Source organism: Balaenoptera ricei, chromosome 14 (assembly GCF_028023285.1).
Source record: "Balaenoptera ricei isolate mBalRic1 chromosome 14, mBalRic1.hap2, whole genome shotgun sequence".
In the NCBI taxonomy this organism is placed as follows: Eukaryota; Metazoa; Chordata; class Mammalia; order Artiodactyla; family Balaenopteridae; genus Balaenoptera; species Balaenoptera ricei.
This window is the reverse complement of record NC_082652.1, coordinates 77,689,395-77,715,607: the sequence shown is the minus strand read 5'-3', so window position 1 is coordinate 77,715,607 and position 26,213 is coordinate 77,689,395. Positions and strand designations below refer to the sequence as shown.

General features: G+C 46.4%; 1 protein-coding gene across 11 annotated transcripts in view; it reads right to left on the bottom strand.

Moving 5' to 3' along the window:
• NEDD4L (NEDD4 like E3 ubiquitin protein ligase) overlaps nt 1–26,213 on the bottom strand; it is a 167,574-nt gene that overhangs the window by 9,294 nt on the left and 132,067 nt on the right. For all 11 annotated transcript variants that reach the window (XM_059895529.1, XM_059895520.1, XM_059895527.1 and 8 more), the window contains 10 exons: nt 24,767–24,996; nt 23,158–23,279; nt 20,616–20,686; nt 18,916–19,011; nt 8,399–8,472; nt 6,176–6,236; nt 4,604–4,663; nt 3,006–3,113; nt 1,119–1,215; nt 262–334 (listed from right to left, as the gene is read on the bottom strand). In XM_059895529.1, the coding sequence (XP_059751512.1) occupies nt 262–334; nt 1,119–1,215; nt 3,006–3,113; nt 4,604–4,663; nt 6,176–6,236; nt 8,399–8,472; nt 18,916–19,011; nt 20,616–20,686; nt 23,158–23,279; nt 24,767–24,996 (992 nt within the window). The remainder of the gene's footprint in view (nt 1–261; nt 335–1,118; nt 1,216–3,005; nt 3,114–4,603; nt 4,664–6,175; nt 6,237–8,398; nt 8,473–18,915; nt 19,012–20,615; nt 20,687–23,157; nt 23,280–24,766; nt 24,997–26,213) is intronic.

Sequence of the window (26,213 nt, the reverse complement as noted above, 5' to 3'; positions counted from 1 at the left end):
AGGAGGAACTCCCCACAGGAAGCAGGAAGGGGGATTTAACCCTTCACATATCAAAAAGACCGGGCCCATTCAAATCTTGGGTGGCTTAATTTCATCAGCATCACTGCACGATCTATATTTTCACCTGTATCACTGACAGTTCATACTCTAAACGCTGAATGGTCAGGGAAAGTAGCACTCTAGCCTGTAGTCCAGCATCACACTCAGCTAAGTGTTTTAAAATACTGTCTGTCAACAACTGTGTGGTTTTCCGTCACTCACCATGTGTGAGCTCTGGGCAGTTTTTCAGGACTTCCCCATTGCTCTATTGTAAACAGCTGAGGACCATTGGAACCTAGACAAAAAAAAAAAAAAGGAAGAAAAAGAAATGCTAAGAGTGCTCAAGGCAGTAGAACAAGACGAAGGAGGGGCTGAAGGAAAGGGAGGGGTGGGCAGGGCGGGCCTGGGGGTGAGCCTTGGGACACCCTCTGTGGCTGTGACGTCACAGTCAGTATTTAACAACGGGGGACGCAAAGGGTCTGCACGACCTCAGGACACAGACTCTGTGTCGCCATCAGAATGGAATCGCACCAAGCTGAACAGAGCCGACACAATAACGTAACGATGTGCAGACAACCACGGCCTTGCAACCCAACCCTGGAAGTTTAAATTTCAAACTACTTCTGGGGGAAAAACTGAAACGTGATGACCTTTAATATGTAGAGCAGAGAGTGATTTTTTCATCTATAGTAAGCCCTGAAGAATTCTGCCTCGTGGAGGGGAGGAGTGCTTTCAAGGTTCAGTTTACAACCACATGGAGGATTCTGCAAAATCTAGTTGTTTTTTGAAGATATACCAAAAAACAAAACAAAAGAGAAAGAAAAAAGAGAAGACCAACCTTATGGCTCTCTGTATAAAAACAAAAATCAAAAACAACCCCCTGCTTTTATATACAGGTAACTGCACAGACAGCTGAGGTGACAGCACGCTGCCCCATCTCTTTCCATGATGTATGTCTGTTGGGTCCAGGCGAAACCCACATGGCCAGAAGCCCGGAAGGCAGAGTCTTCTGGGGCCACAGCAGATGCCTGGGTAGAGACTCACGGTGGGAGGATGAAGTCTAATGGTACCCTGCTCACCGTAAAGTTCGGCAAATCCATTCATAGGGACTCGGGACGTCCCTGTGACAAACTGGAGTAACCGGATACGCTTTTCAGCGTCCATCAGCAGCACAGCCTACGAACGGAGGCAGAAGGTCATTACGCTCATGTAACACGAGGCACGTCTGCTGCAGTGCAGACGGGCAAAACTTCATCTTATTTATAGTGCAGTGGGAGACCTAGACAGTTGACTCTGCAAACTTTTAAAAAAAATTTTTTTTTATGGCCATCACAATACTGGCCTCTGCAACCTCAGACCGAGTGATCACAATGTCTCTTTCTTCTTCTGCCAACTGGTCAAAATAAGTGGTTAAAAAAAAGCACACTTGGGACTTCCCTGGTGGCACAGTGGTTAAGAATCTGCCTGCTAATGCAGGGGACACGGGTTCAATCCCTGGTCCGGGAAGATCCCACATGCCGCGGAGCAACTAAGCCCATGTGTCACAACTACTGAGCCTGCGCTCTGGAGCCCGCGAACCACAAATGCTGAAGCCCGCGTGCCACAACTACTGAAGCCCGCGCGCCTAGAGCCCGTGCTCCACAACAAGAGAAGCCATCGCAATGAGAAGCCCACGCACCGCAACGAAGAGGAGCCCCTGTTCGCTGCAGCTAGAGAAAAGCCCTGCACAGCAAGGAAGACCCAACGCAGCCAAAAATAAATTAAAAAAAAAAAAAAAAAAAAGCACACTCATTGATGGCACTGAGCTCATGTTTCTGTATGTGAGGCTTGCTGGTCCCCCTGAGCCAGTTAGAAATACACACAGTTTGAGAGGGGGAACCCAGGTTATGAGGCAGGATATTTGACTGTAGCTAAATTCTCTAAAGACAACATTTTAGAAAAAGAAAGAAAAACAGAGGCCAGGCTAGGCTTCTGAAATAATCTGTGTATCTTACATATCTGAATTATTCTAAGAATCGAGTTGGCTTCACTGGTAAAGTTACTTGAACTGATATTAAAAAAAATATATACAAAATCAAGGCTGAGCGAAAGTTGGACTAAGATTTTAGGATTTGAAGATTCTGCTTTCTTCCTTTTCTCTCTGTTTCTCTGCTGCACTTGAAATATTATTAACAATAGATATTTAGAAATTAAGACAAGGTCAACGATTTCTTATTTCTGTAAGTAAATAATCAGCACTTTTCCCCCTGTAATTGTTCTTTCAGTTTACTGTCCTCCTTTGGACCCGCTCGTTACTATTTCACTTCTCTTCTACGATGAACAGGATGTAAACACTGGTCTTTAGAGAGTCAATCAGATTTCATTTGCATCTTTGATTGAAAGATGTAAAGATCAAAATGTTTGTTGGAATTAACAAAAAAAGTTGGGAAAATGGTTTTTTAAACCAACATGGCATCTTGGAAAAGTCAGCCCCAAAGCATGCTTTTGCCCTGAGAAGCCTCCCATTCTTATTCACACTCTGGAGGACTAGTTCCAATTTTTTTTTTTTAAAATTAATTAATTTATTTATGCTTGCATTGGGTCTTCGTTGCTGCACGTGGGCTTTTTTCTAGGATTCATAGCATGTGGGATCTTCCCGGACCAGGGATCGAACCCGTGGCCCCTGCATTAGCAGGTGGATTCTTAACCACTGCGCCACCAGGGAAGCCTAGTTCCAATTCTTGAAGCCTTGCAGGATCATCCTACTCAATGGTTTCCTCAAACAAAAGCACTTTAATAGGTGGTCGAGGAAGACAGTGTAGCCTGTTCAAGACAGCCAGCCACCACAGTTACAGAAAAGCAGCGGTGAGGGCTGCTTCTGGCTCGGCGGGCCTCTTCTCTCCCCCAGGAGGCCAGGTACCAACACGACCCCAAATCCAGCAGCAAGGCCGCAGGAAGGCAGCACAGGACCCGGCCTCTGGCCTTACCTTCCAGAACCACTGAATCACGGGGTGGTTCGGGCAGTAGCCGTTCTTGTAAATAGAATGCTGTCGCCAGTCGTTCACATCCACGTCGCCAAGGCCGCACATCAGCAACTGGGAGGGAGAGGGACCAGAGGGAAACAGGGCACATCGTGAAAGCCGAAGAAGTACACCGGAGGAAAGGCCTTTTCTCAGTGCCAGCATCACGTCACGTGCAAAGCAAGATAAGCCAGCGACCCATAAAAACAAATGAAGGGGAATACGTGTTCCACATCCTACCTGCCCCTGCAGATCAGAGACTGAGAGGTAAAGAGAGGGACCCGACTCTAAAGCTTGTACAGGCCACCACGTTTCATACTGGAAATTAGAAGTCCCAATCAATCACCTTCCCCGCCCCTCGAACCTCAGCTCGGTGCTCATGGATTTTCGTATGCTCCATTTATGTCTGCTCTTTCATTACTCTGGCTGTTTCCTCTTCTGAGAGGTTATCTGTCTCAACAGTTGAAAATACCTCCCCACCCACAATAGAATTAGTGCTTTATGACAGCAAGAGCTCATCTTCCCAGACCGATGCGCCAGGTGAGGGCAATCACCTCGCCTGCCTGGTGGCCCACGGCTGCAGACCTGTCCTAGCGCTATAATTGCTCCTCTGACTTACCAGTCTTGGGTCCACTTTTCTTATTACCTAACCCTCCGAAGGGCAGGTTTCCTGTGGACAAATGAATGATATTCCCGCAGAGGCGCCAGCGTACAGTGGAAAAAGAACTAATCCAGAGGCCTGAAAACCGGGTTCACAGGCCTGACTGTGACGAGACCCTGTGAGGTCATTAACCTCTCCCTGCCTCAGTCTCCCCACCTGCCAAACAAAGGGCTTCCTCTACATGATGTCTGTGATGTCATCTATCTGGACGTTTCCATTTTAAGGTAAAAGAACAAAAGCCAGTCTACGGAAGACACGTCATTGGACAAATGGCCAGAGTCCTGTCAATAGCCTCTCAACAGACAAAGCCTTCCTCCTTCTGTTTCTCTCAACATAAAGGCGGAGAGACTCCTTTGCTTTTCAGATTCCGAGTTCTCATCTACACCGACACAAAGGAGCTGGCACAAGCTGACATGAAACCACCTCCTGCGACTGCCTTCTGGCCTCTGCCGCGCTTTCACTCCGCAGCACAGACCACTTCAATTTCACGGAGAGCCCTGCTTTACAGCCCCTCGGGGATGCTCACGCTCACCTCCTGGCCGAGTCCCCATTCGGCTGCCACGGTGGGTGCGTGCAGGACCGGGGTCCTCAGCCAGCCCCACCTTGGGAGCAGGGTGCTGCCACCCCAACTGGCTGCTGTGAACGCAGCTCAGCGGGCCTCTCCCTGTCTGCTGCGCCCCTGATCTGCCCTCTCCCGGGCAAGGAAGCTACAGGTGACTACTTCTGCTATGCCCTGGTCCCTGATCGGCAAAGAAGCAAGCCCCTAAGAGACCCGCCGTAGAATTCACCTAAGCTTACTCGCTAGGACATTACGGATCAGAGAATACTAAAATACCAAGTTGGGAAGTAATGAGATACTTTAAAAAAAAAAATCTGCTTTACACAAAATGTTTACAGTACAAACCTCCAGTTCATTTTCATCAAAAATTTTAATCAAATCAATAGGAAGCAGTTCCGTGAATCCCTGAAAGAAAAAAAGAAAAGCACTCTCAACACCTTTTTCCTTGAAAGAGACAAATTTTACAGGATAAACAAGCTTATTTTGGTTAGCCAGGAAAAATACACTGTTCACTGATGATTTATATGACAGTATTCAGTAATTTTAGTTCAGATAAAAACAGCATAGTCACAAAATAAAAATTTAAAAAGCAGTAGACTCCAGAAGACCCAGGTACTTGAGTAATTTTTGAAATGTTACAAAAATATGATTTGCTGCAGGCAGGCGGATTCCAAAAGCCACTTATGACACATTGCTGTGAGTCAGGGTGTTCTCAAAGGCACAGGCCACAGACGCGCAAGCGGACCATTTGAAAATAAGGCGCTGAAGGCAGAGATGAAATACGAGAGGAGGCGGTGTGATGGGTGGAAAGGAGCCAGGGAGCACGGACAGCCTGCCCCGGTTCCCAGGCTAGGCGCCACTAACTAGCGCAGTGATCTAGGACGGACGCTCCGTGTCGCTGGGCCTCGCGTGTGGCCAGTTTCTGAAAGTGTGATCACCTGGGGCAGGGCCGGGTAGGTCTCTCGTGTAAATACAGTATGAACCCTGCTGTTCTCCAGCGCCTCTAACTCACACGTTTCACCCTAAGTCCTGGAATTTTTCTGAGTGTTCTGCCTGGGCTGGTGCTATATTCACCATGAGCAGGTAATTGAACTGGGGTGAACTTGAGAGCATCGCCCAACGAGAACCCTGCATCGGTTCAGCGGAAGCTTGTGATGTGCAGCTGGGGCTTGTTCTCTTTAAGTAACTAATACCCATTATCAGGATTTAAAATGGAATTGCGCTTTGGGTCAAAGGGAGCCGTTTTTAAAAATGAGGAACCCCCTTATTCTCTGCGAGGGGCTTCCCTCCTCAGGGGCCTGGGAGCATCACTGACATTAAATACTTGCGTCTGAGAAGGAACCAGTTCACACTTTAATAAGGTGAGGAATTATTCAGACAGCCACGAGGAAAGGGCAGGGGATTTAAAAAAAAAAAAAAAAAAAGTTCGACCAATGAAGCGGAAGGCATTATCACGGAGGGATGGCGTGACTGGAAACTGTCCCGAGTCCTCGCATTTCTTAGAACCTGTCACTGCAGCAAAAGGCAGAGATGCTCCCAGCCTTCCCCGGGTACCACCAAAAACTGCAGGACGATGGTTCTAGCCCCTGTGGGGGAACCTGCCCTTCTGGATCAAGTCTGTAAAGATTTCTCTTTAAAAACAGTTAAGGCAAATTAAAAAATAAGAGCAGCAAAGCCAGAAAACACTGAACAACAGAAAACAAACAAAAAGGTGGCAGTGCAGTGGCTGAACACTCCTGCCCTGGAGACTGGAGATGGTGTGAGCAGTGCAGGCCTGACGTTCCTGCCCTGGGTCCCACACCCATGCCTGTCTCTGGGTGTGTGATCGCTTCTAACAGCCCCCCTGACCCCCAAGGAGGAGAACCGTCCTCTTTCAACCTAAAGGCACAGGCACGACTCCCGGTGAACACGACTTACCTCCAAGAAGGCGTTCATTTGCTTTTGGACCCTGTTCACAAATCTCCACTGGATGACTAGGCTGTGGGAGGAAAACGGACAGCCCTTAACCATCTTGCTCATTCATCACTGGTGTTCAGTTATTTCTCCCCAGCTGCGACTGCTGCTCGTTAAGCAGGGCAGGGAGAAAAGCCCGACGGTGGCCAAGGAGAGGGAGGTAGAGTGCTGCAGCACATGCTGCTTATTCATTGATTCTTTCGAGAATAATGAGCACATGTGGAGCCTAAAATCTCACTGAGGATTTCAAAAGAAAGACTGATTTCTTTTTTTCCCCCCAGATCAAGCCTTCGTTTATCAAAGCTGCTTTATAAATGTGACTGTCTGGAGAAAAAGGGAAAATGGGGTTTGAATACATATGTATATGGGCATAATGCGTGCACACACACAAACCCACATATGTACACACCCACATTTATGTACAAACATGTACATATTTTTAAGGGGAATACCCAGTACAACGTATTTTATCATATATTTCATTCTAGTATTCAATGTACTGATTTTCAAGGATGACATATAATTTATCAGTATTTTACCACTAATACTTTTATACCAACATTTGGAGGATTAATGGTAAAACCTCTTTGAGTCACAGACAGCCACTGAAACCACGTTCCCCGTGACAACATTTAGTGTACAGCAGAATTTACTGCCAGGCGAATCCACTTTGGATTTCACCTAAGGCATTCTGTCGTGAAATAGCACAAGGACCTTGTCATAAAGGGCTCTCACTTACGAGGTGGCACCATGGCAACGGCCCTCGAGGACCAGCCTGCTGCCCACTCACTGCTCAGAATATCAGGTTTTACTGGCTGTGCTGCCATCACCAGCCCAACAGCCTACTTGCACCAGAGGATACAGGTGGCAGGGAGCAGGCGGGGATTTCTATCCTCCTTCTTGCAGTGAAGCTAGCGGAGGCGCCCCGCAATTTGAAACCTAAAAGAATTAACTGCAAAGAATGACGCACAACATGTATCACAAGGTGCAAATACTCAGTCTTTCGAACCCAGTCACCCTGGGGTGGAGTGTTGTTAAAAATCTATTCAAAGTCTACACTTTCCGAATGAAGACAACAGTGCCCGTTAGGACGTCGTCTGCTTGCTGAGACTGTCCAAGTTCAGCACAAGCGCCAATTAAGGTGAACAGGCAAGAAATGTAGTCTCCTACTTCTAGTTTTTGATTAAGCGTAGCAAGCTTTCAACTTGCAAGTGGAGAAGTCCATGCTTTGTCAGGGTCTCTAAGTAGAGATGCCAGCACTCTCCAATTCTTCCTAATTAGAAAGGAGAGTAGGTGTTTTTTTTTTTTTTTGCAGATGCTAAGGAAGGATGCTAAGATCCTCAGCCAATTCTCTGAATTCAAGTCCTGTGATCGACTGTGATGAGAGAGGACGGAACGCAGCTTGTTGAAATGGAGTTCTGAATGCAAACAAGGAGCTCAGGCCATGGCTGTAACTCACTAGACAAGCAGAAACTAGGATCTGGGAGCCAACCACTGTTAACACCGACCTCGCCCCTGTTCGAGGGCTAGCAAGGGCAACCTGGCAATCCTTGGAAGATACCAGAATTGTGAGCTCGAAGCATACGTATATACCAAAGAGGAAAATGTAAGCTGCCCAACTGTACCTTCTGCCCAGCACAGACTCCCAGGATTACCTAACAGCTAGATTTCCAAAGGACTCAACATTCTGTCCCACCAAAGGACGCTGAGATTAAGAAAATTACAAACATCAGGAACAATTCTTCATGTTTGCATGTGCTGAATTCTCCATATCCATTTTAACTCTTCTCCTACATTTTCATTATGGAAAAGAAGTCAGGAGACAGATGGAATATGTTCTCTTCGGTTGTTCCCAATTTTACCCCAACTGGCTGTTGACACTGGTCCACTGTTGTAATTCTCAATTTTAGACGAGATGCCCACAGGCTCCCAGAGAATTTGCCAAGTTACTCAATAGTGGCCCCTTTCTCTCCTCCCACTGCTCCTCTGTATGGCAGCAACATGAAGTCAGGACACAAGTCAAACTTTGCATCCCATAATTCAGCTTCCTATTAGGCCAAGCCAGAAAAGAACTCATACTGTTAAAAGTGTGTCCATAATCTGCACGAATTGTTCTGGCAAAAGACGGCAACCAAACATGCTGTTCAATTTAATAAAAGAAAAGGCTGTAAGTATGTGTGTACGTACTCAATGTATTCCCTTTTGTTTTCATTTGTTACCATTATTTCTGACCCATTGGGCTTCAGATCCACTTGATATGTCTGTAATTACAAAGATAAAACAACGATCACCATCATGAAGTTATTTTGCATATTATCACTGAGTAATAACGTCTTATTATAAAAGGAAGATAAGTAAAATTTATTCAGCACTCGTTCCCAGCAAATGGGCTCTGTGTCCAAGAGAATGTCTAATGAGGCTTCTAAATTGTTAAGATGCTACACACTTAAAGATGTTATCATTGAAGGCAGATTATTTTATGGTTATTTATGAGTTTTAATTATTCTTCATACATTAGCAACAATGGAGAACAACACTTTTCCCATCTGCTATTGACTTATTAAGAGATTTAATTATGTTTAACAGAAAAGACAGGATACATCCATCAAGACTGCAGAGATCCAGATTTGTTGCTGAAAATTAGATTTTATAGCCATAAAAAAAAGATATGTGGAATTTCTTTCAAAGGAGCAAAACACAGGGACTTAAAAAAAGAAAGATGCTGAGAAAGTCAGGCTGAGGGATGGGTTCACCTGCCACCCCTGAGAACCCCAGGCTTTGATGTGCATCCAGACGCCACCTCCTGGCTCATCGGCCCCGAAAGCCCCCTCCCTCAGAGCAAGCCAGGAGTGAAAAGAGCAAAGCAGCTGAACTCAAGGCACAGCCTTCTCCTCTGCCCTGAGCCGGCCCTGGCTTAACATCAAAGTGTATAAAGCAATAAGTAGCAGAAGCGAAGGGAAGGGAAGGAAGAGGCCTACTGATCTAACAAGTAAAATGTTTACTCTCATGGAAATTCCAGGGAAATAAAAAGGAAAAAAATACCACTCACAGCTCCCCAATTCAAAGGTAACCACATTTGTATTCTGGTGGGACTCCCTGTGGTCTTTTTTCCCGCACCCACCCAGCCACATCTGAGAGGAGGCCGAGCCGAGCCTGAGGGAGAGCATTCTCCAGAGCAAGCATCCAGGCTGCATCCATCACGAGGGATACAGATTCAAATCTGCAACAGATCTCCTGCTTTGGCAGAGGTCCATTTTCAGGGACCCTTCCCCAGCCCTGCCACACACGCGCAGGACAGACGGCCTCTCTGGCCTGAATATCAGATCCTGTTCCTCTCCAAACGTTTTCTCTGATGATGCACTTGATTATTGTTCCTTTTCACACGGAGACAGCTTTTTCAATCAAAGCCCACTGATCCTCTGTCTCGGCCCTTCATATTTTCTTGTCTTTTTTTTTGTTATTCGGGAAGGGATCTCGTTTCCCTCCCACGTGACTGAGCTCCACTTTCGACAACATCAATTCAACGTTTTACTGTCTGCAGTACGGACTTTACTTTTTTATTTTTTAACATCTTTATTGGAGTATAGTTGCTTTACAATGTTGTGTTAGTTTCTGCTGTACAACAAAGTAAATCAGCTGTATGTATACATATATCTCCATATCCCCTCCCTCTTGCGTCTCCCTCCCATCCTCCCTATCCCACCCCTCTAGGTAGTCATGAAGCACCAAGCTGATCTCCCTGTGCTATGCAGCTGCTTCCCACTAGCTATCTATTTTACATTTGGTAGTGTATATATGTCAACGCTACTCTCTCACTTCGTCCCAGCTTACCCTTCCCCCTCCCCATATCCTCAAGTCCATTCTCTATGTCTGCGTCTTTATTCCTGTCCTGCCCCTAGGTTCTTTAGAACCATTTTTTTTTTTTTTAGATTCCATATATATGTGTTAGCATATGATATTTGTTTTTCTCTTTCTGACATACTTCACTCTGTATGACAGACTCTAGGTCCATCCACCTCACTACAAATAACTCACTTTCATTTCTTTTTATGGCTGAGTAATATTCCATTGTATATATGTGTCGTATCTTCTTTATCCATTCATCTGTCAATGGATACTTAGGTTGCTTCCATGTCCTGGCTATTGTAAATAGAGCTGCAGTGAACATTGTGGTACATGACTCTTTTTGAATTATGGTTTTCTCAGGGTATATGCCAGGAAGTAGGCATGGAGGGAACCTACCTCAACATAATAAAGGCCATAGATGACAAACCCACCGGCAACATCGTTCTCAATGGTGAAAAACTGAACCCATTTCCTCTAAGATCAGGAGCAAGACAAGGTTGCCCACTCTCACCACTATTATTCAACATAGTTTTGCAAGTTTCAGCCACAGCAATCAGAGAAGAAAAAGAAATAAAAGAAATTCAAATCAGAAAAGACATAAAACTGTCACTGTTTGCAGATGACATGATACTATACATAGAGAATCCTAAAGATGCCACCAGAAAACTACTAGAGCTAATCAATGAATCTGGTAAAGTAGCAGGATACAAAATTAATGCACAGAAATCTCTTGCGTTCCTATACACTAACGACAAAAAATCTGAAAGAGAAATTAAGGAAATACTCCCATTTACCACTGCAACAAAAAGAATAAAATACTTAGGGATAAACCTACCTAAGGAGACAAAAGACCTGTATGCAGAAAACTATAAGACACTGATGAAAGAAAGACGATACAAAGGGAGAGATATACCATGTTCTTGGATTGGAAGAATCAACATTGTGAAAATGACTATACTATCCAAAGCAATCTACAGATCCAATGGAATCCCTATCAAACTACCAATGGCATTTTTCACAGAACTAGAACAAAAATTTTCACAATTTGTATGGAAACACAAAAGACCCCGAATAGCCAAAGCAACCTTGAGAAAGAAAAACGGAGCTGGAGGAATCAGGTTCCCTGACTTCAGACTATACTACAAAGCTACAGTAATCAAGACAGCATGGTACTGGCACAAAAACAGAAATATAGATCAATGGAACAGCATAGAAAGCCCACAGATCAACCCACGCACATATGGTCAGGAGGCGAGAATATACAATGGAGAAAAGACAGCCTCTTCAATAAGTGGTGCTGGGAAAACTGGACAGCTACATGTAAAAGAATGAAATTAGAACACTCCCTAACACCATACACAAAAATATACTCAAAATTGATTAAAGACTTAAATGTAAGATGGGGCACTATAAAACTCTTAGAGGAAAACATAGGAAAAACACTCTTTGACATAAATCACAGCAAGATCTTTTTTGACCCACCTCCTAGAGTAATGAAAATAAAAACAAACATAAACAAATGGGACCTAATGAAACTTAAAAGCTTTTGCACAGCAAAGGAAACCATAAACAAGACAAAAAGACAACCCTCAGAATGGGAGAAAATATTTGCAAATGCAGTACGGACTTTAATTGCTACTGTATTTTTATTCTTCTTCAAATCCTTCCTTCCCGCCGGGTGCCCCCTTCCGGCTGCTGTCTTCCATTCCATCCAGTTGCCCCCCGTGGTGACCTGCTCCTGTCCTGTGCAGGTCACGGCACTTTTTTGAAGATATTAAACAGTTCGCTTAGGGAGTGGGATGGGGAGGTCTCTTATAGTAAAACATCTTTAGTTCTTTGACAATTATTTGGAGGTCTGTAGGCAGTATTCATTTACACTTTTGTAGTCGATTATTTGTGGGTCTGTAGGCAGTATTCATTTACACTTTTGTAGTATTTTTTAATAAGACAGTTTTTCTTTTTTCCCCCCATTTATTCCTCAAAGATTGTCTTGCTGTTCCCTTCCATGATGAGATTTTTCTATCAGATCCACACCAAATGACAAGTTAATAAATCCAAGCCCGGTTCTGGATATTGAGAGGCTTTCAGTACAGTTCAGCTGTACTATATATAGAATGTTTTCTGGGAGCTGCAATTTCCAGAGCTACTGAATGAGAGGGTCAACCATAGACGAGACAGGGTGGGGAGGGGAAAGGAGAAAAACACTTCTGGTGCCTCCAAAAGCAGCCCCTAGTGATGAAAAATGGCAGAATCAGCCAGCACTGCTGAGTGTAGAGAAACAGTTCTTATCAATGCTGGTGGTGAGGGTCTAACTGGTTCAACCTTTTGAAAAGATAATTTGGCAACAGGAGTCAAGATTTTAATGTGCATATGCCTTTTCATTATAATTTCTCTTTTAGGACTTATACCAAGGGAAAGAAATTGGTCAAGTGTACAAAATGTATATTCCAGGATTATACTCATCGTACTGTTTACATAGTGAAATACTGAAATAGCCTAGATGCTGACCATTAGGGCATGGTTAAAAAAGGTACAGTCTATGAAATGGAATTTGGTGTAGCCATTAAAATGGTATTTACTGACATGGAAAGGTACCTACGATATATTAAGTTAAAACTGTACACACTGTACAATTCCATTTCTGTTAAAAAGATAAAACCTTATTTGTGTGTTTACAGAGAATAATTCTGGAAGACACAAATCAAAATTTTACTCGTGACTTTCCTCTAGGTGGTAGGAACTATGAGTGACTTTAATATGTGTTTACTGTACTGACTTTATTTTTATTCCTAAGATTAATATTTTGCAATCAGATAAATAAAACTGTTTTTGAAAAACAAAAAAGACCGGACCATACTCTCTGTGCTGAGTAAGGAATTGTCGGCTGGGGCAGCCGTGGGTCACATGGTTGGTTGGGGCTCACATGTAGGTCACATGGTTTCTCCCGGCAGGCAGGGAAGGGGGTCTCCAGGCCTGCTCCCTAAGCTGCTCCCTTAGAGTAAATCCTCCCCAAGCCCTAGGGGTCTCTCAGTCAGGCTTCCGCTGGTGTTCCACCCCCATTCTCCCTCTCCTCACACACCACCTGTGGGCTGCTGTTCAAATTCCACTTTTAAAATTTTTTTTGGCTGCGTTGGGTCTTCGTTGCTGTGCGCGGGCTTTCTCTAGTTGCGGCGAGCGGGGGCTACTCTTTGTTGCGGTGCGCGGGCGTCTCATTGCAGTGGCTTCTCTTGTTGCGAAGCACGGGCTCTAGGAGTGCGGGCTTCAGTAGTTGAAGGATGTGGGCTCAGTAGTTGTGGCATGCAGGCCCTAGAGTGCAGGCTCAATAGTTGCGGTGCACGGGCTCTAAGGTGCGCAGGCTTCAGTAGTTGTGGCACACGGGCATAGTTGCTCTGCGGCATGTGGGATCTTCCTGGACCAGGGATCGAACCTGTGTCCCTTGCACTGGCAGGCGGATTCTTAACCACTGCGCTACGAGGGAAGTCCCAAATTCCACTTTTTAAATATAGTTGTCGTCTTGTGTCTGAACTCCTTCCTCAAGGACCCAACGTGAAGACACTAACACAGTGCCTGGCACACAGAAGGGGATTAATAAGTGCTCGTAGGAAAAAAGTGCTCTTTCTTGAAGTCTCCTGGCCCAAGTACGAACTCCTCTCTCTTCTTCGTAAAGACCACAAAGATCAGAGGAACCTCTGGGGTGCAGCTCGCGCAGAACTGGACCCCTCTTCTGTGGCAAGGGACAACTTCAGATTCACACACGTCTCCCCGATCTTCCTCAGATGCTTTACGACAAATGTCTGAGGAGTCCACCGAGAAACTGTCTAGGTCAAATCGGGCATCCTGGACCCAGGCAGAGGAAGGCTTGACTGCTTCTCATCGTGTTCTTGGGCGCCGTCCTCATCCTCCCCAGCCTCTCCCAGCGGCCGGCCCACCTTTCTACCTTCATGTTTCCCGCAGCTGCCACCTGCCCACTTCCTTGACCTGGTCTTTGAGGAACTACCTCCTCACTGGGGTCTTGGTCTGGTTCCGTCCAGCTCCAGCCACGACCTCGCTCTGCCTCTCACCTCTCTCTCCTTCCTACATCCAGTTTCTGCCTCTTCCCTTATTCCCTCTCCCCAACCCAGTGCTCCTCAGCCTTTTTCCCCATTAATTACCCCCCAGGAGCCTTTTCAGACCGCCCCCCAATTGCCCCTTCCCTCCCACGCAATCTTACCAAAGAGACCCATGGTACACCTGTGTTACGTTCTGCGGCCCCCTTGGAGGACCACGAGCCATTGTAATGGCTGAGACTTTTTGTCCTCCAAGACAAAAAGTTGTCTAGTTTTTGCCCCCTAGGGGTGTCGTCTCCCCAGTTGAGAATGTGCGCCTTCACCCAACTCAGGCCGGGTCCCAAACAATTTTCCTATAGGCTGCTGCCCATTCTCTTCCCCTCCCCACTGCACAGCTTCTTAGAAGTCCACACTGCTAGTGCCTCTTCAAAGCAACCAAATCAGGTGCTACTCTGCTGGCCCTGCAGTCAAGAACTTCTGCTTGGCACAGCTCTAAAAGGATGTCTCCTCCTGGTGGGGCACGTGTGTGCAGGGGTGTACATGAGTGTATGGTTGATTCTTTCTGGTTGGCATATGACGATTGTTCAAATATTGAAATTTGTTCATCGGAAACATTGTTAGTAGGCCCCAGGAACCAGCAGCTGCAGATTCTCACCAACCAGAAAGGAAGCAAACTGGAAAAAAGTGGCAACAGCTGCAATTTCATTACAATGAAGTGACAGCTACCGCCAAACTTCATGGTCTGGTATTTCTAATCATGGGATGAGAAAAAGAGAGCCTAAAGCACTAAGGAAGGCCGACTGCACGCACACCTCACTTCTGTGGTAACTTCACTCTAGTGAAGAAATGACTTTATCTTTTTGCACAAGGAGGCGTGGGCTTCCTCTTGGGTTAGAAAATGGCAATGCACAGTCAGCAGTTTTGCAGAGGGCTGGGGGAGGGGGAGGCCTGCACAGGCCTCTTGCTGATGTCCACGTTTTTGGTTCAACAACTCTATTTTGAGTGTCTACCCTGTACCAGGCACTGCCAGGTGGTGAGTGCACAATGGTGAGCAAAAGGCAGACCCAGGGCAGCCATCACCAAGATTGAGTCTGCTGGGAGAGAGAGATACTAAACACATAACCATACAAATAAATGCAAAGTCACTTATGGTACCTGCCATAGGGAGACACGAAAGACACTCTGAAGTACTGTGGTCCTGGGTCAGAGCTAGCTTTGTCTGAACTGAGGATGGGAGTGTGTTCCCAACTGGAGGAACGGCATGTGCAAAGGTCCTGAGGCAAGAAGGAGTTTGGTGTGTGCAAGAAGTCTTGTAGGACCAGACCCAGAAAGCATGAGGGGCAGCACTGATGCAAAATGCACCTGGAGATGAACAGGCAGGGCCCAGCCACACAGGACTTCATGAGGCAAATTAAGGATTTGGGTCTTTATCTTGACAGTGATAAAGTGGGAAATCTCTGCATGTTTTTTAGCAGAGGAATGAAATGATCATTTCACATTCTGAAAAGACCACTCTGCCATTGTAGGAGGCCAAGGTGGATATAAAAAACCAGTTAGGAATCTACGAGAGAAGATGGTAGCTTAGGCTTGGGTATTGTTGGTGGGACAGACAAGGAGAACAGAGAGAACTGAAGAATAGTCGGGAGTCAAAATGAACAGGGCCTGGTGATGGATTGGATATGGGAGATGAGATCAATGTGTGCCTGCTTAATTCACTCTACATTTCTCCCCAGAACACAAAATAGATATGCTAGTTCCTTGCTAATCAGGTTTCGCTCTCTAAAAAGGAAAGCCAGTAATTTCACAAATAGGGCACCTAATCATTATCTTACTCATCTCATGAGTCTGTTTTGATTACTGCATTACTCTACCTGATTCAATCCAAAGTCAGAAAAACCCACATTAAATGAGGAGGTTTAAGAATTGTTTTTAATGAACCATTGACGTGAGCTATAACGACCATCAGAATCTATTAGAAGTCTACTTAAAAATGCAAACATCTTGTTTGGTTTGTACTTATTAGGTGGAAATAGTTACATTTAACTGTAACTAAGGAAGGTTTAGTCTGCTTCTAACTTTGGCATCACTAATGTCTTCTGAACTGTGTTAAGTTAGTCATAGGGATTTCTACAAGTGGATATAATATAAAGAGACCTTTTTTTTTTGCATTTGACACCCAAGACTGATTTTAAATCTTCCTTGGTTCCTTATCTCTACTCCTCCCTACATGCGTTAAAAATGCAAAGAAGACATAGTTCCAGGATGATTAGCCATGTGTTATCGTCTGAAAATTGGCAGTTAAGACCCTTAAATAGGTCCAGCTTAAAAAAAAGTCATTGCAATTCCAATTATTTTGTTGTCTCACACTTGGAGCTTCCATTACTTATAACATTAAAAAAAAACCTAGGTCGGCATGATTCATTCCTTTGCTCACTAAGCATTTAGCAGCCATCGCTACACACCGGGCACTGGAGAAACCAAGGAGACCTCGGGGGCTCACAGGAGGCAGCAGGCCGGGGATGGCTAGAGGACAGAGCGTTATGGCGGGGGAGAGGAGGATGGGTCGGCAAGGAGAGGGCGCCACGCAGCCAGTGACAGGGCACGGGGTGTCCTGGGGGACACCGAGGCAGGCACCCCATGGCTGTGAAGGTGAGAGGAAGGAGGTGTAGGTAAGGTGGGCAGCGAGGGGTCCTAAGCCGTGCAGGAAAGGTTTTAAGTCACACTGAAGGGCACGGGCTGGCCAGTGAAGAATCTGTGTCGAGCAGAAGAGTTGCAGGTCCAGGTTTGCTTTTCAGAACCACTACATCTGGAGCATACGTGTGGAGGCATCAGAGAACGGACTGGAGCGAGGGGCGATGCAGGGACCAGGGAGACTGCTACACGACACAGCCAAGGAACCGGCAGAGCCTCAACAAGGGGAGGGTGCAGACAAGGGAAGCGATGAGGAGGCTGGGGCTAGAGGACGCAGTGACCAGCTGGACACGGAGGGAGAGGGGAGATTCCAAGGGGACTCCAGTTTCAGGCCGAAGGGGAGGGTGAGGCCACTGGTTAGACCGGAGCGGAGGTGGGGGGTCGGGAGGAGGAAGTGGCTTCTTCAGTTCGGGGACCTGTGGGTCTTTCAGGAGACACGGCTCAGGAGGCAGCCGAACCAGGGGGAATCTGGACGCTAGAGGAAGGGTGGGGGCTGCAGGTGAGAGGCTGGCGGTGAGCCGCGCAGAGCTGCAGCTGGGCTGGGTGAGGCCGCCCATCGAGCGAGGCAGGACGAGAAAAGAAGTGGGCAGGGGAGCATCGGCGTCGCGGGGCCAGCAGAAGCAGCAGGGCTTAGGGGAGGTGGAAGGAGAGCAGCGGAGCGGGGTGGGGACGGGGGAGAAGGGATGAAGTGGGGGTGACTTGCAGGGGCTTCAGGGGAGGGAGCAGTGGAGGAGGGAAGCAGACAAGGGCCAGAACCCATTTATGTTCAGTCCTGGGCGGGGGGGCCACCGCTAACCTGGAGGCGACAGCTTTGGGGGTGGTGCAGAAGAGATTTCCCTCTCCCACCCCACAACAGGGCTCCCACAAGGACAGCAGTGTCCATCGGTCTGTGAAGGTTTGGGGGCATGAAACACAGGATGGGGCGAAAAAGGATGGGGAGGGCAAAATGAGATTCCTAATGGACTCGTTGATCATTTCCATTAGTCACAGGGTCTCTCTCATCCCTGGCGCCTGAAATTCTATGAGCCTCAACTCAACCAACCAGGAAGGAAAGAAAACACAGACTCCCTGAGACCCACCCACTTCTGGGACTCACACGAGTGATGGTTTCCTGGCTTGAGCGGATGTAACAAGTAATTTGGGTGTGTGATCACGTTCCTTCTCAACAGTTTTTACCCCAGGTGTCATTAATTTCTTTATATCCAGCGGCATCAGCTTCTTTTTTCTAAGACTGCGAACCCAAGAGGGCAGGGACCTGATTTCCTTACCTCACCTATAAAACTGAGCACAGCATCGTGAAACGATAGCCAATACGAGCACACTTTTTGGACAGTGGAGTACACTTTCAATAATCTCTGAAGCAATAAAGAACAAATCAATGTCATGTTCCATTAGCAACCCTTAAAACGGGCTCCATGATCTCATGAACGCCAAGGCCATGTACACTTGGTCTGGTAGAGGGGAACTCTCTCTGGGCTTTTGTGAAAGGACAGGTACCAGGGGTTGGATAATCCTGAGAAGTCGTTCCCCAAAGCATCGTTATCACCGGGGGACAAATGAACCAAAGGTTTCAGGTTTAAGACAAACACATCCTACAGAACTTCAGGATGATGATGAGAATTCCAAGAAGGCAACTTTATCTTTGAAATTGATGTTTATGGTTAATCCAGCCTTAATGACAGTATTGGTGCAAAGCAAGAAGGAATGTTAGAAAACCCTGAGCCTGCTGAGCCCCCAAAGACAAACTTCACCATGACAAGGGAACCGTTAAAGCAGAGGGAAAAAAACCAAGGCCACCCCAGACATCACCTACTCCTGGTCATGTATTTATATCACTAAGTAAACATTTACAATATTTTTTTGAAGTATCTAAATTTTAAAACCAAGGCACAAACATTCACACTCAGATCTGCTTTAGATGTGAGACGTAGGTGCTACTTCACACACCAGAGGCCTTAGAATTTCTCTAACTTTGCAGGAAGAGAGGCAGTTGTAATTGGGACTTGGCTTCTTGGCATGACAATAAGATACCGATACAATCAGATGATAATTAGCAACGACTCAAAGAAGCAAAGCCTCTTTGAAAGTCAAGGGGGAGCTCGTGGGGTTACCCACACATACCTGCCCAAAGTTTTCTTCATCAATGCAAAACATAAGGTCCAGTTCAGTCGGATCATTTTCTAAGATCCATTTCAAAGAGTTGTAGTATTCACTATCCTAGAGAAATGACACAAAAATTAAAATTAAGCATTTTTTCCCAAAATATACACTCACTTCTTTAAATAATTACGTCCTTGCAATGTAATTCCATCCAGAATCTCAAGAAATGCATTAGTCACTAATATGTTTCCAGCTCTACCCCAAACCTACTCTTCCACTTTAAAAATACAAACTAAAAAACTGCTTTGGTAGTAATGGGGGTTTGTAGTCGGATCCTGCCCTCTGCGAAGAGGAAGCAGCCTGCTTCAGACGGCCGTCATACGCAGAGATTAACATACTCCCAATCTTTTAAGAGTGAAAATATCAGAGGAGAGTAGGAAGGATAGAGAATGTTCTAATTCAGTACCAATGGCTTCAAGTTGTGCCCCTTCCTGTGCTTCCACCACTCTCTGCAAGTCACTGTGAGCAAAGAGGAAGGCTGCCCTGGGTCAAAACCCAGCACACAGGCCCCGAGAGCCTGGGCTCCTCTGTCTCTTGGGCAGCCCCAGGGGCTCCACGAAGACAAAACAGAATGTGTGCACCCGCTGTCAACATGGGGAATAAAATTAACTTAGACTTGAAGAGAGATTTTTATACTCCTAGCTTCCTCATCATACAGTAACAAAAGCATAAAGCCTAAGCTAAAGGTAAAAGCTGAAGAGAAACTTGACGCGGGTACCGTGGACACACAGAGCTGCCCGCCCGTGGAAAACCCAGCTGAGTGGACTTGTGTGCGCTGCTGGCCTTCTACTCTCCTGCCACACCCAGAGGACGAGCTGTGAGAGGGGGGTACACGGCTCACACACCCAACCACACAACATGTACAGCCAACACGGCAGCGAGGCTGAGGCGACTCAAGTGACAGAACGTGCAAGCAGAGCTGCAAACACCCCAAATGGACGAAGACGCTTCCTGATGGCCCCGTGTGTGGCTGGTGAATGGTGAGAGGTGAGAGGTGAACGGTGGGAGTACAGGTAAATTAAAAGAAAAACAGAAGCAAAAGTATACTAGGAAAGGAGCATCAACTTTTGTTTTTTATAGAAAAGCCTTTCAACTCTAAAATGGTCAGCCTAGATTAAATAAGTTAAATGCAACACGAAAACCCAAATCAAAAGTTAGCAATTATTTTCTAACTTTTCATTCCTCTCCTACACTGTAGTGGTCAGTTACCCTTCTTCCGTATCTGGGATGAGTATAAATAGTCTTCCCTTCATCTACTGTTTTGGTCTGGCTCCCTGCCATTTTTTTGAGGTCGGAAAACAGAGGGATAGCAGATGAACCTCTTAAGTGTTCAGTATTAGCAGTTTTCCATGGAAAACAAGGGCAGCAATGAGGTCTCCAAATGACCCTTGGATTTAATTTGGTCAAACCAGTTCTGAGTGAGCAGAGGTAACTGAGATGTGGGTGTACCCACCCTAAATACCATGACTCTAGGAAATGTGAACGATGATCTGCTTATTAAAAAAGTTAGGGAGATCAATTAACCTCTCGAACAATCCCTGTTGTCCATACTGAATGACGACGCCCATAAAAATTGCTGTGACTACAACATGGTCTCAACTACCTTTCCATAAGGCACAAGCTGCTGGTGAGGTCCACGGGAGTGACCTCTATTTACTCACCACAGATTCCATGTCATTCAGAGTTATCTGCTTTCCCAGCATCATTTTGTAAAACGGTCGAATGAAGAAACCTAAAACACGGTGAAAACGGAGTTAGTCTCAAATCTTTGATCATGCTGTGCATCAGAGCATGAAATAAAAGATGAACCTGCTTTCGTTTGAATGAGAGACTGGGACAGAACCATCAAGGGCTTTCTATAGTAAGATGAGGGCCTGGTTTGGGGCAGGGTTGGGGGTAGGGGTTTAGGAAGGAGGGCAGTTATACTAACAGAGATGGTACAGCAGAGGGGTGAGGTCAGAAAGGCTGCTGGAGGTGACAAATGAGCTTCAGGCACAATCAGGAAGCTGTAGTGCAAACAGGGCGCACGCACGGGGGAGAAAAGGGCGCTCCCAGCAGAGGGACAAGACTGGGGACTCGCCAGCACCGAAGCACAGGGCGTCCTGGGCAGACAGGCCAGAGAAGGGGCTGGGCAGGGGGTGTGCAGCTTACACGAGGTGCCGGAGAGTCCGGGCTGCTGCCCAGGGCCAAGGGGAGTCACTGAAACGCCAGGGGGCAATTCCACCTGCATTTCAGTGCCATCGCTTGGGCAGTAATGGGAAGAGCAACAGGAAGGGACAGGAAGGGAACGAGGGAGGCCCTTCAGAAGGCTGTGCAGTCTTCTCGGGGTGGGGGTACGGGGTGATGACGGCCTGAGGGAGGCAAGGGCGGTGGCAACGCCGCCACGACCGCGCAGGTGCCCCGCAGGGACCCCGCTTCACCCCGTCCCAGGCAAGTCAGCGTCACGCGCCTCCTGACACAGGCGCCCCCCGAACCTCAGTCCTCCCCCTGCACCCTCAACTCCCACCCTCAGCGCCCCCTCCAGGTCTAACCAGCCACCCTCGCAGCCCGTTCCCGCTCCCACTGGCTTCAGTGTGGCCCTGCGGCTGAGGCTCAAACCCCCTGCTGTCTGGGGGGTGAAGCCACAGAAGGGAGCAGGGGCTGATCTGACGTGCAGCGTGTCTGCTCTGCCTCCAGGGCCGTTCACGGTCCCGGGAAACAAAGACACTGCTGGCCACACACCTGGGGGCGTTTGGGCTCTTCTCCTCGCAATTCCCGAGGACACGGTTACCTCCTATCTCCTTTTGCAGCCGGGACCTAGATGCCCCCATCACTACTCCAGGCAGCCTTGGCTCCTGGCCCGTCCTCGCTCATCTGAAACGATCCCAGCTTCTAAGTGCGCCAACCCCACCGCAGCCTCCCGGCAAGGCTAATCCTGGTAAAGCACTCCCTGGCCCTCCGGGGGAGCCGAGAGCTCCCTGTGTTCCCTTCTGCTGGACTCTGGACCCATGTTTCCCGCACCCTCACTAGAACATCGGTCCCCTCAGGTCAGGATCTTAGATTAAACTTCTCTCTATTTCTCCTGTAGCAACTAAGAACGTCTTCTTGCTCGGCAGAAGGTAAATAACGGACGTTCTAATAATCTATGGCATGAATCCAGTGCTGCAAATTAAAATACATTCACTGTATATACATATACACAGTGAGACCAGTTTCCTTCTAATCAGAAAAAAAAGGGTTTACTCCTGCCACCAGCGCTGCCCCCCCCGTAAAAAATAAAATGTTGAAATTAGAGGATCAAAATCAGCTAGCAATTACCAGTAAAAATTTATTAAAGGAGAAAGTACACAGGGTACATCAATTATTTACTAGCATAGCTAAGGTTCCATAAATGCAATTCATGTAATTCTCCTGGAAATCTCTCTCTACAGTAACTGCAGTGTCAATCTTAAATCTTGCTCTGCCTTCTACCCTCAACCATTTCACCCCTAAATTCTTCAAAAATATTTCTGATTCTCTTTCCTCACTGATGACTTCTGTAATGTTCTCTTAAGGGCACTACTTTTTCAAAGACCAAATCCATAAGAAGTCTCTATTATAAGCCTATTGATACAGCCAGGGAGGGGGGTTTCACTCCTAACTTCCAAGGTACCTTGAAATTCTTGGTACTTTGCATGACTTACGTGCTCTAGATAATAATGAGATTATTTTGTGCCATCTGTTTCAGCAGTGATCCCAGGGGTCAAGGTCTTAGCTGAGTTATAACACTGCTTTGAAATTATTTACAGTCTCTTCACATTCAAAAAAATGGTAATTTGGGGACAAACAGGACAAAGGCAGGATACTGGCTGAATTAGACTGCTTTAATGAACTTTTCAATCCGTACTTTCCATCTGTCATCAAATCTAGTTCCTGCTAAAGAAACGTTATTCTGGAAAACTTATGCAAAAATACAGAATGTTCTGTGCTTCACACTTAAGTTTTTCAAAAAAATTTTTTTCAAACTGTGTGTTGACACTATGTCTTCAGTGCTCGGATTAAGATGATACCAGGAAAAAGCACCTTCATTATGGACAAAACATTAAAGAAACTACTGATTTACAGAGGGGGAACCAGTGAGGCACTTTTGCTTAAAACCTATGATGTGAAAGATAAGACACCTGATAAGAGACCACAGACAGCACTGTCCAATTTTTATTACTTCAATACTTTTTAGTAACTTACCATCTAAAAGTTTCCCATGAAATACTGCCAGACCAGCAACTCTTCCAATAAAAGTGAAATAGGACAAATGATCTTCATTACAGAGGCCTGAATTGGGATTGATCTGAAGCGTGTAGTTGTCCCTTTTTAGGGAGGGAGAGAGGGAAAAAGAAAGGCGGTGAATAAATGCAATGAATAAGAAATGCAAGAATTTGCATTTTCCACTGCTGCCTGTCATTAAGCTTTTACAGTGTGCCTGCAAACATCCTGTACCTGACAGATAAGGCATAAAAGCTAGGCAACGGGGCTTATTTAGTTAGCCCTTTTCCGTGACCAAGGACAGAGGTCTACTAGAGCTGGTGGATATGCCCTGTTATGTTAAACCGTGAGAAACTGGATATCTGACTACTGCTGATCGGCAAAAATCTCAATTTCATATGGTTCAGCCAAGTATTTTTGGAAGCTGAGAAACCCCACATACCAAAGGGGCTGGACATGGATTCCCAGCTATGTGTGAGTGCAACAGGTTGTCTCTGTGAGAAAGGGGGTTAACTCCCTTGAGAAGCTTTGGTTTGGGGATTAAAATTTTTCCCAGGGGTCCAACCCCTGATCCATCTGACCAGCATTCTGTCCTGAAAGGCCCGGAGGCCACTGGGAGCAACGTACGGCTGTCCCAGCAGTGCAGACCTCAAAACGTTGACGTGCACCTAATCGTCCTTCTTTGGTCTCACAGTCAGGGGGATCGGTGGCTTGCAAAATGGGCTCCGTGGCCAGATTCTTCTGGGGGCAGCTTTGGGAATGTGGGTAAGAGGTGCAGATCTCGCCTCTGGATCCTGCCCTCCACTTCAGTGGCTTTTATCAATTTTACAAAATGGGCAATTCTTGGCCGGAGCACCGGAGAAGAGCACTGAGGCTGCCTTCCAAAAGAGCCCCCAGGAGACTGGCACCAGGGGAGAGACACGGGAGAACCCTTGTCCCCGCAGAGCACAGGCTGCTTTTCAAGGTCAACTGTTTTACTGGGGGCTCAGGTCCTGCCTAAGCCTTTGGAGAAGCCACAGCCTGGAGGAGGAAAGGGTGGCCTTGCAAGTAGCCAATGTTTGATTCCCGAGAAAGCAATTGACTCTGCCTCGGTCCGCATGCCTGGCAGTGATGAAATCTTAATGCAAGCGGGAGCGGTCTGGGCCTTCCCTCACAAGCCCAGGGCATGGTCCTTTGGCTCCTAAAGGACGGGTCCTCAGTTTGCCTTTAAGTAATTTGACTTCAGAAACTATTCTTGTTCATAAGACAACAACCTTCTGAATTCTGACAGTGACAAATTCTCCTGAATTAACGTAACGTTACGAATGAAAATTGCCTTGTTCCTTACCGTAAGTACCCAACACATTTTCAATCTCAATTACATGAACCCAGCAGACAAGAGAAGATTTATTTTTAGGTGTTCACAGAGTACGTTCGTTCACCATGTGGAGTCAGACCCGTTCTAGACTTACAAGGGCTGGTGGGGAGGGGCTGAAATCAGCAGTGTTAATTCACCTCTGAGTGAGCTGCTTATTCTTTCACTAAGTTTAAATTCATGAAGAATAAAACTGCTTCAGTGCGGACACCTTCTGAACGCACTCCAGACACTTACGTTGCAGAGTACTCGAACAGACCGTAATAGGGGTTGAACATCTCTTTGGACAGTAAGAAGAACCATTCTCTGGCCACGCCCCCATAGTCCAGACCTTTTTCTGATTCAAATTCAATCCACAGCCTAGCTTTCAGGACATCTGGTCTTTTCACAGACATGATTCTCCGATAGGACTCTTCAAATATGTTATTTCTGTGAAGTTTCATTTCAAACCTATTTGGAATATCAGCCTAAAAACAAGAGAAAGAAAACCCCCACACACCATCAGACAGTGAATATACACCTTACTTCTTAACAGAAAAAAAAAAAAGAACAAAGAGCAGAAATGATGGCAGCCTTCAAATAAACAAGCAATGATGAAAGGTTCCAACCGAAACTCTCTCCTTTCTAGATTGTTCTTCACACAGACAGAAAGCCTATGTCAGGAGGAGACACACAGCATCCACCAGCAGGTGTCAGACTGAGCCAGCAACACACGCTGCAGAAGAAACTATGCTGAGTAAAGACAATCATCCTCTCTCCCTTTTATAAGCAATTGTGGGGCACTTATCCGCCCACTGGCAACTGAAATATGGTCAACTCTGTATATTGTTTTAGTCAGAGAAAGGGACTGTAGTCCAGGGGATTAAAACCCATAGACAATCCCCACCTGGCCAGGCTGGGACGACCCTCAGCCCTGGTAGGGACTCTGGCTGGTAGCCGTGACCATGATGCCTACAAGCTAGTTCTGCTGCCACGGGGAGCGGGACCCCGATTATCATGGCCAAGTTGTGGGAAAGCACCCCAAAGGCAACAGTTAATAAACGTGAAAATAAAAAAGCACTTGATTGAAGTTGTGAATAACCGCTTCCCGGAAAAACAGGTCCAGGGTCAGCTTTGCCATGATGATGGATCTACAGAGTCAGTTTCCAGGCAGAAGGTACCACGGTGCAAGTGCCACAAAGTGAGACAGCGTGATATCTACAGTCATCACATCACTGGAGGAAATGCAGGCGACTCACAAAGAAACACGGGAATTCCACAGGTTCAAATTTGAGTCATTTCAAAAGGAGTTACTCAGGAGCTCCTTGAGTCAGGATGTTAGAAGAGAGAACAGAACCCCTAAGAGGGAGCTCCCCGAGGCAGAGGCTGTGTTTTGAGCGTCTCTGCATCCCCAGTGCCTCATCCATAGCAGAGGCTGGGAAAATGAGGCATCAGCTGAGGGAGTGGAGTGGGGTGGGGGAGATGGGGAAGGAGCACAGGCAAATGGGGGTGATCTGAGCTGCAGCTTTCCCCAGTGAGGAAGCCAAGAAACAATGACCAGAACAAAAACACCCCCAAAATAGTGAAGGCACAAACTCAGGAGAAAATTAGTAGAATTTACACCAGAGAGGTGAAATCAAAGTAAAACAGAAGATAGTGTTAAAGTATTTGGGGAGATATGTCAGTAGAAAATATAATATTGTAT